Source organism: Xyrauchen texanus, chromosome 1 (assembly GCF_025860055.1).
Source record: "Xyrauchen texanus isolate HMW12.3.18 chromosome 1, RBS_HiC_50CHRs, whole genome shotgun sequence".
Lineage (NCBI taxonomy): Eukaryota > Metazoa > Chordata > Actinopteri > Cypriniformes > Catostomidae > Xyrauchen > Xyrauchen texanus.
Window position 1 is genome coordinate 1748522 of NC_068276.1, and position 14803 is coordinate 1763324.

At 40.1% G+C, this 14803-nt stretch overlaps 1 protein-coding gene across 7 annotated transcripts in view; it reads left to right on the plus strand.

Annotated features, from left to right (window-relative positions):
• Positions 1 to 14803, plus strand: part of LOC127648112 (NACHT, LRR and PYD domains-containing protein 1 homolog) — a 93837-nt gene that overhangs the window by 22325 nt on the left and 56709 nt on the right. The window contains exons 9-13 of one of the 7 annotated variants that reach the window (XR_007971138.1): positions 4134 to 4280; positions 5820 to 5949; positions 8233 to 8966; positions 9122 to 9401; positions 10154 to 11755. Coding sequence is in view for 1 of the 7 variants with exons in the window: in XM_052132727.1 (XP_051988687.1) it covers positions 4134 to 4280; positions 8233 to 8250 (165 nt within the window). In the remaining 6 variants the exon portion in view is untranslated. Of the gene's footprint in view, positions 1 to 3146; positions 3251 to 4133; positions 4281 to 5819; positions 5950 to 8232; positions 8967 to 9121; positions 9402 to 10153; positions 11756 to 14803 lie in introns of those variants that run through there. The other 6 variants (XR_007971140.1, XR_007971142.1, XR_007971141.1 and 3 more) reach the window with 6 other exon arrangements.

Genomic DNA, 14803 nt, shown 5'->3' on the forward strand with positions numbered 1-14803 from the left:
TTTGATTTTAATGGTTTAAAAATAATTAAATGATAATTATATTAACTCTTTCCCTTCCAAACACGGAATTTTCCGGGTTTTATGAAAAAGCTTCCGCCAAACACGGAATTTTCCTGGTATCCGTGTTTTAGGTGGAATACTGGTAAGAAAGACCACGACGCATGTTTTGAAAGAGTACGCAACTCTTTGATCAAAGAAACAGACTGCGATCGTCTTAAACGTAAAGTGGAGTTTTGAGAATGTAGCTCAAAATGTAGATAGAAATGCCTTTTTCTCAGCTTTTTGTCCGAAATGTTGTTTTTGACAAAGCCTACCTTTAATGCCTTAATGGCATTAAAAATAACAAATGAAGATAAAATAAAATCGTTTTTTATTTGCCTAAAAGCAGAGGCTCAGATCTTTATTTTGATATATAGCATCTTCATATATTCATGGAATTAAATATTCTGCGGGCCATTAAAGTTTTGCGAAAATCGTCAAAAACCCTGGCGGTGGCTGGCAACTTTTTTTTTTTAAACGCTGGCGGGAAAGAGTTAATAACCCCAGTGAGCAAGCCGTAGGCGACTGTGGCAAGGAACACAAAACTCCATAAGATGTAGATTAATGGAGAAAAATAACCTTGGGAGAAACCAGACTCACTGTGGGGGCCAGTTCCCTCTGGCTAACATTATGAATGTAATGTAAATATTAATTATGTATAGGTAAAATCATGTTTTAAAATTATTAAACTAAGTGTTAAGGTGTCAGTGAGTAAAAATCGATTGTGTTTGAACTGTAAGATTAATGACCAAAGTCTTTGAAGTCCATCTAGATTAATTGTAGAGGTTCACATAGATGCAAGTGTCCCTGTCAATTGGCCGACGAAGGCTTTTGTGGGCAATAGTTAGTCTATGCATTCCATTTCACGATCGTAGTCCATCAATCGACCGCATTTAGTCATCATCATTCAGCGACATGTAGCAGTGGAGTCCAACATGAAGCAGGAATGGTGCTGGATCCAGCCGGTTCTGGTGACCTCAGCAATGGGTCCAAAGACGTGGGCAGCACAGAGCAGATGTGATCTCTGATTAGCCTCTCAAAGCATTTGCTGATGATGGGTGTCAGAGCAACAGGGTGCTAGTCATTTAAGCAAGTGATTTTGGCTTGCTTCTGTACAGGCACAATGGTTGACGTTTTGAAGCATGTGTGGACTACAGACAGGGAGAGGGACAGGTTGAAAATATCTGTAAAAACACCAGCCAGTTGGTGATGACGTGGTCTGTGTCGGCTTGTGGGGGGATGTACACAGCTGTGATAATGACCGCTGTGAATTCCCTTGGTAGCCAGAATGGTCGACACAGAAGCATGAGATATTCCAGATCATGGGAGCATAAAGACTTGATAAAATGTACGTTCCTCTGATCACACCATGATTTGTTGATCATAAAACATACACCACCACCTCTGCTTTTATCTGAGAGGTCTTTTGCTCTGTCCACTCAGTTCACGGAGAACCTCGCGGGTTCGATGGCCGAGACTGGAATCTCCAGCCAGGTTTCTGTAAGGCAAATAACGCAGCAGTCCCTTGTCTCTCGTTGGAAAGAGATCCACGCTCTCAGCTCGCAGAGCTTGTTGTCCAGAGACTGAACATTTGCCAGTAGTATACTGGGTAGTGGGGGTCGATTTGCGCAACGTCTTACTCTGATGAAAACGCCGGCTCTTTTTCCCCTTTTCCTTCTGCGTTTCCGCGGCCGGGCAGCCCAGACAAAGGGCTCCGCTGGCGTGTTTGTAAACAGCGGGTCGGCATTGAGGAATTTGAAGTCCGGTTTACGGTGTGTAGTTGTAGAACCAATGTCCAAAAGCGTTTGTCTGTCGTATACAATAAGGCAGACAACATCCAAGACAAAAAAACTAAAAACTGTAAACAAAACAAACAATAAACTGCAGTGTTGTGTCTGAGCTCGCAACACAGCAGCCATACTCGCTGCCATCTTGACTCCAATCTACCTATTAGGAAACATAGTTATGCTGCGTTCCATTCAAACTGGATATGGGATATTCCTACTTGATATCTCCGACCATAAATGCATTCCATTCCCCGATATTCGGAACCGCAACACTCCCATTAGCTTAGCAGGGGTTTGACACTCATTAGAGATGTCTCCAAGCATCCCAAATGATAAACAATGCTGCAGCGCTAGCATTTGTGCTTCAGGTCTACGATTATCAAAAGAGATAATTTACCATGTTTTATACACCTGTTTCTGCAGGCGTTTGTTAAACAAGCTTTAATATCATGTAATGTGGAAACAAACTCATTTATCGATATTATTTAATAAAGTGAATGTTTATCACTTATGTGTCGACATGTTTGTGTGACATCATGCACCTGCATCTCGGCGAAATTGGAGTTGAGAATTTCTGCACGAGCTTACAAGTTGTAATTCTGGCTTAAAGATGCATTCCATTGCATGTTTCCTAATAGGTAGTTGTAAAGTCCGACTGTGGCAGGGCGGAGGGCGGGGCTGGGTCGTGATCCTACACACCCGGTCCCGTATTAGGCTAATCAAGCCTCTGAGGTATAAAGGTCGACTGCGGAGGATCGTGTGGGAGAGATCGTTTACGGACATGTCCGTCATGTGTGTGTTTATATTGTCTTTTAAGTTTATCATTAAAACTATTATTTATATCGTCAAGCCGGTTCTCGCCTCCTCCTTTCCATTGATCCCTTTACACTGACTTTCCGAGTTAAATGGAACGCAGCATTACTTTTCAAAACTTGATCCGACATTGAATGCTCAAGCAGCCTTATTTATACTTAGAAAACTCCTGATGTTGCAATAACAAAAAGCACTTACAAATTAGCTTGAAGTGAAAATCAGTCCTCCTTTCCTGTTTAATTAATCAATCACAAGATCATGCAGAACATCTCAGATTTGTAAATCCATAAGGATCTCTTTCTCAACGGCAATACCAGCAGTGATGACAGCTGACTCGTCAGCAAAATCTTGCGCTCTTCGCTTTCAAATTACAACACTTAAAGCGTGATTGCGTCATTCAAGGCCAGCTAGAAGGCTTCCACTGAGATATATCCTAAAGATCACACCAACCAATCTAAATGGCTGATGAATCTGACAATCTGACTTTAGTTGCTCATTCATTTGCAGTTTTGAGGGATTCTGAAGAAATTCTGAAGGCCTGACGGGGTGGAGCTCAAACTCACTCGTTGCTTCGGGCATGTGATTTGTGAAAAAGTTGTCACACATCGCTTGTAAGCATTAAGGAATAAATTCTGACTGGATAAACTTTTAGTTTTCCTCTATTTGTTTGTAGATTAATTAAGAGTAGAAATCTTTTATAAATACATAGGCAAAAATTAGATTTTTTTGGCATGTTAGGCCAGCAGAGAAGGCTTTGCTGGCCCTGACAATTTGCCACTGATATATATATAGTACTGTGCAAAAGTCTAAGGCACATGAGATGTTTCACAAAAGCATTTGTCTTAAGATGGTTATTTATATCTTCAGCTTTAGTGTGTCAAATGTTAATAAATGTTAGACTCCCAAACATTACTTTTGCAACTAGAAAAGATTAGAATAGAAGAACAGGGAGCCCTGCAACAGATGTCATGTCAAGAAGCTTGGAACATCCTATCTGCCAACAACCAAGAAAAACTGTGTCCATGTATACCTTGGAGAATTGGTGCTGTTTTAAAGGCCAAGGTGGTCACACCAAATATTGATTTAGCTTTACTGTAAAGGATTTAAGGGAAAGGAGGAGGCGAGAACCGGCTTGACAATATAAATAATATTTTAATGTAAAACTGAAACCAAAGACACAAACACACATGATGGTCAGCTGACTGTAAACAATCTCTCTCTCATCGCACCCCCTTCTGCAGTCAGCCTTTATCCCTCTCGGAGGCTTAATTAGCCTGATAAGGGACCGGGTGTGTATAATCATGACCCGGCCCCGCCCTCCGCGCTGTCACATTTATTATGTTTACTGGACTTTGTATGACATTAAGTGATAAATTAAAACAATTTTTCATTATTTTTTAAGACATCCTCACTAGGCAACATTTTTCACAAGTGCCTAAAACTTTTGCACAGTACTGTATATTGTATTTTATTTCTCACATTTATTCTCTGTAGGCTGTTACAAAGAAAGAGGAACAGATGAGAAGTAAATTCATCTTAAAACCAGAACCTCAATGTAAGCTTCAGATGAATGGCCGGTTCACGCTGAAGGCACTGGATCAGACAAAGACATCAGATTGTAATTCGGACATCACACCAAAGGTACCTTTTGATTTTTGTTAGAAATTATTTTGAACTTCATAGCTCCTTAAATGGATGCAACAGAGAATGATGGGTGGTGATGTGAGCTTTAGGATCAGTGGTTTCCAGCTGAGTGGTTCAAGGATCCTTACCAAGATTGCTTAGGGGTTTAAGTTGTCAATACATGATTGAGATAATAATTATAATTGCTTCATCACCATTTACCTTTAAGAAATCACTTTCTTAAAAATAAAGGCATCAGGAGTTTCTCCAGGTGAATGCTCTCTACATAGTCACTAAACCCCAAATCCAGGCATGGGCTGATTTTTATTTAAACAGTAACATAATTTAATAAAAATATTTTTAAAATGACAAAAGCCTGTGCAGCATGTTCAGACAGTAAGGGTCTGATTTCTCTGATGATATAAAGCATAAACATGATAATCAGTGAAGTTTAATTGGTCATCAAACACATACAAATATTCCAGATGTCTGGTTGCCCAGAGGTGCACTCTCAAAAGCATTGTTAGCAAACTATGGTTGCAATTTCCATCATCACCAACATAGTACAATGATTTGATATTTTCCAAAACCAGTTCTAATGAAGATTTGCAAACAGTAGCATATGGTCTAGTTCCACAAATATTTAAATGCTTTTAAAGCTCAAATTAGATCTGAAATTCCACTTCTGCAGATGGTCGGACTTCCACGAGGTCACCATATGTCTCTTCATTAGAATTGACTGACTTTTTGTCTGTCTGATGCAGTGAAAAGGCGGCTTCAGTCCAGTAAGTCAAAAGAAAAGGATCTGCAAAAATGCATTGTGTTTTCAAGTCTCTATAAATTTGTAAGGAGAAAAAAAATAATAATATTTGGAAATGTAATTACAAGTACAAGTATTCCATTTAAATGCCCTCAAGTAAAGTACAATCCCCCAAAATTATACTTAAGAATAATAGTTAAGTATAATTACTAAATTATTTTACACCCCTGGTCCCTTCATATGTGAATGACACACAGAGGCAAGTAGAATTGCAGAGCAACACTAAAATAAAAAATCGCATTGTCATGGCAGTACTGGCAATACTTGTAATAATGGCGGTGGCAGCAATGCTTCACCCATTCGAAACTGACGACCGTGTATTTGTTCACATAAGCACAGTACAGTGAGTCAAGTCATTTTTATTTGAAAAGCGCATTTCACAACAGATATCGTTTCAAAGCAGCTTTACAGGAAATTATGCTGTAACAGAAAAAACTGTAATATCTTAGAGTCATGCACACCTGACTACATATCCTTAAACTTAATGGGATCTTCATTGTATTGTCACTGCGGCGAATTTGAATGAGTGAAATTGAAAGAGACTTGAGAATATGGACAGTCCTCCACTCCTTGATAACCACATCATTAATAATATAATGTTTTATTGTTTTTTACTGTCCTCATTTGCTCAGGAGAGAAAAATCTATCTGATCTTAATAACTGTAGAATAAACCCAAGCCACACTTTCACCCTTAATGTCCACAAACCCTTCTAACCTCTTTCTTTCTCTCCATTAGCAGCTACAACTTAAATACAGTACTGCTATGCCCCGTTTTTTTGAAGTATTTATTAAAGATCCAAAAGAGGACTTTAGCCTCTAGCTGATGGCACAACAAAAATCAGTATGGCATGCCTGTATACGCCAAGGTAAGATTTATTCAGAAGTTTGTGCAAAAAAAACCCAAAGCTGTTGGTAGAACATGGTGCTAGAAACATCCATCTCATGGGTTGAATTTCCAGGGAACACGTCAATCTTCATTTTAAATAAACACTACCATTTGCCAATAGAATGAACCAGCAATAAATTAAACATATTTTTCCGTTAAGCATTTACATCCCGTAATTAAGTTTAAACCTTTTCTGTTTTTCCTTTTGTGGACAGACTTTGATTAAACTTACCCGTATAATGTGTTTTGGGCACAGTGTTTAATAATGTGTATTAATCTTTGATGCTTGCCTTGTCTAAAAGCCCATGGCACATCCCAGGGCAGTTCTCTGTTGATCTCTCTCATCAACAAGGCATTTGTAATGATGAGCAGGTGAAGGCAGACGAGGGGCGAGGATCTAAATGCAGTTGGTTTTTATTGACAAAATAACTGGACAAACAACACTGGAACAAATAAAAAGTCCACAATGGGAAAATAAAACAAAAACACGGAAGACATTCAAAGGGTAAACGGGTAAAACAAGCATCCACAAACATCAACGACCGACAGGGAAATGGAGAAACAGCAGGGTTTAAATACACAGACACATGATGATGACAAACGACAATCAGGTGAGAGCAATGACACAGGGCTGGCAGTGATGAGGGCCGGGAATCATGGGAAGTGTAGTTTTTTGACAAAGACTAGTGAAACACAGGGCAGAACACAAGGGAATCATGACATAACCCCCCCTCTAAGGAGCGGCTTCCAGACGCTCCTAAAAGAGGCTCGTAGGAGGCTCGGGAGGCAGAGCCCTGGAAGGCTCGGGAGGCGTAGCCGTAGGAGGCTCGGGAGGCGGAGCCCTGAGAGGCTCGGGAGGCGGAGCCCTGGGAGGCTCGAGAGGCGGCGCCCTGGGAGGCTCGAGAGGCGGAGCTGTAGGAGGCTCGGGTGGCTCGAGAGGCGGAGCCCTGGAAGGCTCGAGAGACGGAGCTCTGGGAGGCTCGAGAGGCGGAGCCCTGGGAGGCTTGGGTGGCTCGAAAGGCGGAGCCCTGGGGGGGTTCGAGAGGCGGAGCCCTGGGGGGGTTCGAGAGGCGGAGCCCCGGGAGGCTCGAGAGGCGGAGCCCTGGAAGGCTCGGGAGGCGCTGGCTCTTGGACGGTCGAGGCTACTGGCGCTGGCTCAAAACAAGCATCCACAAACATCAACGACCGACAGGGAAATGGAGAAACAGCAGGGTTTAAATACACAGACACATGACAATGACAAACGACAATCAGGTGAGAACAATGACACAGGGCTGGCAGTGATGAGGGCCGGGAATCATGGGAAGTGTAGTTTTTTGACAAAGACTAGTGAAACACAAGGCAGAACACAAGGGAATCGTGACAGCATTTCTGTCCACAGAAATGCTGTTTTTGGCACCATTCTAAAATGAATTCTAGAGACTGTTGTGTGTGATAATATCAGGAGTTCAGCAGTTACAGAAATACTCAAACCAGCTGTCTGACACAACAATCATCCATGCGATTATCAAATCAGCCAATCGTGTGGCAGCAGTGCAGTGCATAAAATCATGCAGATACAGGTCAGGAGCTTCAGTTAATGTTCACTTCAACCATCAGAATGGGGAAAAAAATATCTCAGTGATTTGGAGCATGGCATGATTGTTGGTGCCAAATGGGCTGATTTGAGTATTTCTCAGAATGGTGCCAAAAACAAACAAACAAAAAACTTTCAGTGAGGGGCAGTTCTGTGGACGGAAACGCTTTGTTGATGAGAGAGATCAATGGAGAATGGCCAGACTGGTTCAAACTGACAAAGTCTACGGTAACTCAGATAACTGCTCTGTACAATTGTGCTGAGAACAATATCATCTCAGAATGCTATTCTGAGAGGTTGCCGCTGTTCTGGCAGCACGATGGGGACCTACGCAATATTAGGCAGGTGCTTTTAATGCTGTGGCTGATCGGTTTATGACCATGGGCTAATATATATAACTAAAACATAAATCTGGCTTTTCAGCGCTAATGTCTTAAGCAACCAAGTATTATAGATTTCTTTATGGGAGAAAAAATGCTCAACTTGAAAATAGTTTATATTTTCCATATTTTTCAGTTTATTTGTTAATTTTCTTGTTTGATACTGCACGTACAGCTTGTTTAACTGATTGTTGCAATATGTTGCACCTATATACAAAGGTTTGTTATTACTTTACAAAAATTCTACAGATGAATTATTTTACACAATTGAAATTGTTAAAGTATTGTGTCATCTTTATCATTTCAGGTGATTACCTTCAGATGACCTCCACAGTGGGTACGGTGACTTTAAAATGCAAAACTTTTCACAATGGATTATACAGCTGCATTTTAGCAATAAATATTTTGAATATTATTTATGAAGAATCAACAGTGGGGGGAATTCACTAAGAATTAATTGAGTCCGGTAAATGCACTATTTATTACCACATGCTTTTTGCACTGGTTTTTTGCATTCACTGAACTAATTATGCAGATCAGCCAACAGCGCAAACACACCCACAAAAAGTGTGCAAAACACAATTTTTCCATGTTTGCGGGACGATTGTGAGCGCTAATAGTGGAGGATGCCGCAGACCACCATATTTGATACACTCTGCTGGAACTGTACATCTTCACTGTGATCCAGACACTTGGATCATCTCTTAAACATGGCAAAAGTGCACTTGACTACACAGCACATCTAGATATGTAGCAGCTCTTCTTCATCATTTGATCATTATTTGATGAATTATTCACAAACAAAATAAACATGTAATATGTAAGTATTTGCGCTGAAATGCTACATACAAAAGTGGCACAACTGTTTAGTGAATCATCCCCGGTGTGTATTTGGGTGTATATTCCACATTTACATATACAGTCAAGTATAAGCTCTTTTATAATCTAGATCTTGTATAATGCTATACATTTTACTTTAGTTTGTGTTGAATGTCTTGAATGTTTTTGCAGATGGAAGCAGAGAAACACAAAGCTCTTGTGGTAAGAAAATAAATACATAAATAAAGTATATTTCAGATTGAAGGTTCACCAGATCTGGCCTGATCTTCATTCTGAGAAAAAAAAAAAAAAAAAAAAGCATACAGTAATCAGTCTCTCAGATTTCGGCATGTCATCTGATGCCATTTTGTCATTAGCTGTAGGGAACAGAACTGTCAGTGAAATTCTCCTGGAGCACTTGGAAGAATTGGAATCTGAGGAGATGAAAACATTTACATGGCATTTGAAACGAGGTGTAAAAGACTTCTCTAAAATATTTAAATGTCGACTGGAGAAGAAATCAAGGTGTGAAGTTGTGGAGTGCATGATTGATCATTATCGTACAGTTGGTGCCGCTCAAGTCACTTCGGATCATCTTGGAAAAAATGAATAAGAACAATCTGGCAAAACAATTGCAGGAGGAGCTGGAGGTGAAAGGTAAATCTAAATTCTCAATAAAACATTCATGTTACCCTTCAACAGCATAGACAACTTTTATAAGGAAAACAAACTCAAGGCCACCACTGTGAGTTAATGTAAGTTATTAATAGAGTATCACTGATGACCTGTCAGTGTACTATTTATTTTACTCTAGAAAAGTAATTAATTACTAACTACTACTTACATCTTCTACAGTGTAATTAGATTACTGTTCTAATTACTCTTTCTGAAAAGTAATTGCATTACTCATTACTAATTACTTTCTAAAACCCTGATAAACATCGACTCAGATGAAAATTAGAAAACATATATTTTAACATTAGACGCTAAATTACGATTTTAAATTCACTATTATTTATATAGAATTTCTCTATACAATTACATCAGAAGTAGCTCTAATTAAATTACTGAAAAAATAAGAGTAATCCCTTAATTTACTCTTTTCAATGAAAAAGTCATTACATACAGTCTTACAGTAATTCATTTCTTAGTAATACATTACACACAACGAGATGAATAGTGTAAAACTGCCCCAAATATGTCAAAATTATACCCCAACATATCATTTCAGAACCATACATTTCTGATGCCATTCGTGTCAGTATGTTGACACCAAGTGTCTTATTACTTTTCTATATAGTGACATGCAGGACTCTTGCACAAGCATCAGCGTTGGATGACTTGGGAGTGACATATGTTGTGTATGTGTAGAGTACCATTTTAATACTATCCTGTGTTTTATTTTCCAGCCCAGAGTGAACAGCAACCACGATGACTGGAACCAAAACTGGAAAGGTGTCAGGCTGCATTAGATTAATTTAGACACATCAATCATTGCCATATCAGTTTTATAGTTGAACCAAGGAAAACTCAGTAACTGATTCTCGTAGATGGAGAGAGATGGAAGTTTTAAAGGTGTCATGAAATGGAAAATACAGTTTTCCTTGATATTTAGAAATATAAGAATTACTGTAAAACTCCCACCCCAGTCTAAAAACAGCATTTATAATTCCCACTCTATTGAAACTTCTCATTTTTGAAACTGTGTTTGAGACATCACAAGACATTGCTCAGTTGTATTTACACCCAGAACATGTGTCATCGTACCCTTGACCCCACCCACTGGGGTACGGTTCATATCGTAAACAGAGAGGGGGAGAGAGGCAGACCTAGCATTACCAAATATTTCTGAACACAAAAGAGGACCCATCTGGATTATGTTTTTGCTTATAACATGCATAAGACAGCCGTCTTTACCATTGTCATGTTTATCGTGCCACTTTTAAAAGAGGTACAATTCGAAGCTCTGCCTCTTGCTGTACTGAACACAAACCACGCTTACTCCCATCTGCACTATTTTTAATTGTTGGTGTATGTTGGTGTTGGTGTAAACATGGACTAGCTGGATAAGTTTCTGGTGATCTAGCCTCAGTGCACCTATGTGTGTTTGTCTATTCATGCGTGCTATGGACTATGTTTATGCGTGGACTGCGTTTTGGTGCTGATGTACTTGACTGAACAGTATAATATATTTGGATGCAATTTGTTGAATGTGTGTTATTTCTAAACCCTGATATTTAGCTTTATAAAGTTACATTCATAAAGAGCTTGTTCATTCTCCTCTGACTGTGTTTAAAATATGACTGTGTATTCGAGGGGCTGTACTGTGTCAGAACAGTTGGTGTTTACACTTAAGTTTAAATGAGATGCTGTGACCAAACCCAAGCTTTTTAGAGAGGGGCAAAATTATCATTTATTACTAAACTATGACTGTTTTAGTCCTAAAACTTTTACTAACATTATCAGAGGACCTCAGGGAAGATAATTGAATTATACAAAGAAAATTGCATTTCATGACCCCTTTAAAACACATGTGCCAAGTTCATAGAAATGTTTGGATTCATTTGACAACAAACCATAGAGGAAACCATCAGTACAAAAGTAATAATATATTTTCCTTATACCTTGAATACATCTGATTGTGCACATCTAAATCATTGTTCAAACATATTTTTGTAAATATTTCTTTACCTCCTGAGACCCAAGTGTGACTGCTGTGCACATTTTACATTTCCCATTTTGATTTGAACATGCAAAAACCTAAAACAATTCTAGAGCAAATAGATTTCCTAAAATGTATGTCCACATATGTGGACAGCGGGACTAAATTGTGAAATTTTAAATAATACCAAGCTACACAATGATTTTATTTTTGATCAAATAGTTGATTATGTTTCCAGGAGTGATGATTATTAATGTTTTTGAGATGTTATAGGTATTACTGCTGATTTTCTTCTCTTCTTTTGAATTAATAACTCTTATTCAAAGTAATATCCAGCATCATCCAATCATTGTCAACAATGTAAAATAAAATTTGAATCTATACTTATTAACATTGTCCCATGTGTGTCAAACTTGTTGATTGATCCAAACATCATCTGCCGTCTGAAACTGAACTTTTGATCAGATTTTAAGAGTGAATGCACTTAACAGCATAGAGAGCTATAGGATGCTCCCTTGCTCTCTATTTAGTGAATGACTTAACCTACAGTGTCCTGTCTGTCTGCACTGGTCTCAGAACAGTTTGAAATGCACCTTATTTTCATCCTAACTCCACAAAAGCCTATGAAACCAACATTTTCCAGCTTTAGCATGAATATATTGATTCTCAATTTGAATATACACAGTGAATATATACAGTATGAATGCATTTATTAATGTTAATGAATAGAACTGTATTGTACAGTTATAACAAAAAAATATTACAAAATGTATATTCAAATTATACATTTAATTATACAAAGTGAAATGATTCAAACTAACCAACATGCTTTTTCAACTTTAGAGGAATAATGTCCCAAATCCTACAAATGTGGACATCACGTTTATCAGCGTGCTGATGCATGAAAAGTGCATTTTTTAAAGTGGCTGATCCCTTCACAGAAATTGACATCATGATTATGTTTCATTTGACGTGGTGCACCAGAAGTTTTACTCTTAAATGACAGTGTAGAGTCTTACGAACAGTATTCAGTCAGTTTAAATTAGTGTTGTTCCAACTATCTTGAATTTTAGAGTAGTTTCAGTAGTTTTCCTTGTGCTAATTATGGAAGTATATAATTATTATTATTACTTTTACTGTGGTGATTGAATGGGTATTTGCTAAGCACTTGGAATAAATTGAAAATAAAACATCAAACATAAATAACATGTATTTGCATGTTTTCATGTATTTAATACAAAATATGATTCTATATTACATGTTTTAAATGATGTGTTATAGTAAAGTGCTTCAATATCATAACCTAGCTGTTACGATGCAGAAGCAGGCAGACAAGGGGTTGGATCCAAATGCAGTGTACTTTATTAATAACGGTGAAAACTAAACGGACAAAACAAAAACAAAGGAAATACCCGCGATGGGGAAATAAAACAAACACGAAAACCTGAAAGGTAGAACAGGCAGGATCGACATCAGGAAGAGCACGGAGACAGGTGTCCACAAACATCAACGATCGACAAGGGAATGGAGAACAAACAGGGTTTATATACACTGGAGACATGATGATGACAAACTACAATCAGGTGAGCACAATGAGACAGGGCTGGCAGTGATGAGGGCCGGGGATCCTGGGAAGTGAAGTTTTAGACAAAGACAAGTGAAACCAGGGCAGACAACAACGAAAACGTGAACTGGAATATGAACAGTGACGAGTGAAACAGACAACACGGGGCAGACAACAAGGGAATCGTATCGGTTACCTAACGTAACCTTGGTTCTCTCTAGATGAGGGAACGTGTATTGTGTAAGCTAGCTTACGCTCACGGGAAAGATTCATCTTTTCTGAGATATTGAAGCCAAAAAATTATCCTTAATTTTGTATCCATTGTCAACGCAGTGCGGCAGCTGCAGACCTTGAGCGGGCTAGCTAGCGAAGCTCATTGGTTGCTCTGCGGCAACTGCTGCAGCCTATAGATGAGCTTGGGCGAGCTCAAGATCCAATGAGAGGCGTCCAGCTGCCACTGCATCAAAGCCCGCCAAAAGGGTGTGACTAGAGTGCATATAGCGTAGTTCATAGGCTGGAACCCTGGTTTTCATTGACTGAAGCTTAAAACTCGCCGCGGCGCGAAAGCTACGGCCGGCTACGCAATACTCATTCCCTCATCTAGAGAGAACCAAGGTTACGTTAGGTAACCGAAACGTTTTCTTACGAGAGGTTCTCTCAGTATATGCGTAAGCTAGCTTATGCTACGGGAACCCATTGTCAACGCCAGGCGCCAAGCATCCACTGTATGAGCCCCAGGGAATTAAGGGGAACCCGGGGAGTCCTTATGAGTGGGGAAATAAGATTTGGCTGGCAAGAATGCGGTCAGTGTTTGTGTAATATATAAGCACATAGTGGGAAGGGAATCCACAGAGGCGGTGCCGGTCTGTGTGGAATGTGTCCCATCAATGCAGCTCACCAGGGGAGCTGTAGTGTATTAAACCGCTAGTAGTTTTGCCTGCAGAGCGGGCACTTCCATATTGTACAATCTGACAAATGTGGAGGGGGAAGTCCATCCCGCTGCCACACATATGTTGTGAATGGGAATCCCGCTGGACCATGCCCACGAGGATGCCATGCCTCTAGTGGAGTGAGCCCTAATGCCCAACGGGCATGGCAGGTCTTTTGACGTGTATGCAGCAGCAATAGCGTCCACTATCCATCTAGATAGTGTCTGTTTCGAGGCGCAGACCTTTGGTGCGCCCGAATCCAAACGAAAAGCTGCTCAGAGCGCCTGAAAGCGGCGGAGCGCCGCGTATACAATCTCAGTGCTCTGAGTGGGCAAAGGAGATTCGCGTCGCGTTCGCTATCGGATGCTGGTAGCTCGATAGGGAAATGACCTGTGCTCTGAAAGGAGTACCGATCACCTTGGGAACATAGCGCGTCTAGGTTTTAAAATGACCTTGGAGTCACTTGGTCCAAACTCAAGACACACAGCTGACAGACAGCTGTGAAGGTCTCCCACACGCTTGACTGATGACAGGGCAGTCAGAAAAACGGTTTTGAGTGAAAGGTATTTCAAATCCACGGATTGAAGTGGTTCGAAGGGGGGCTTTCATAGTTTCGAGAACTATAGAAAGATCCCAGATAGGAACCGATGGGGGCACGAGGGTTCATCCTTCTAGCTCCCCTAAGGAAGCCGGATGACCAGCTCGCTTTTTTCCCCATGACTGGCCGTGCAGGGGTTCAGCTGAACGCCGCAACGGCTGCCACATACACTTTGAGCGCGGATGGGGATCTGCCCTTATCCAGCAGCTCTTGTAGAAATACGAAGCAGCGACGCACACCCCACATGTCCGTGGGTCCAGGTTTCTGTCGGTGCACCATTTTGAGAACACAGACCATTTTGACGCA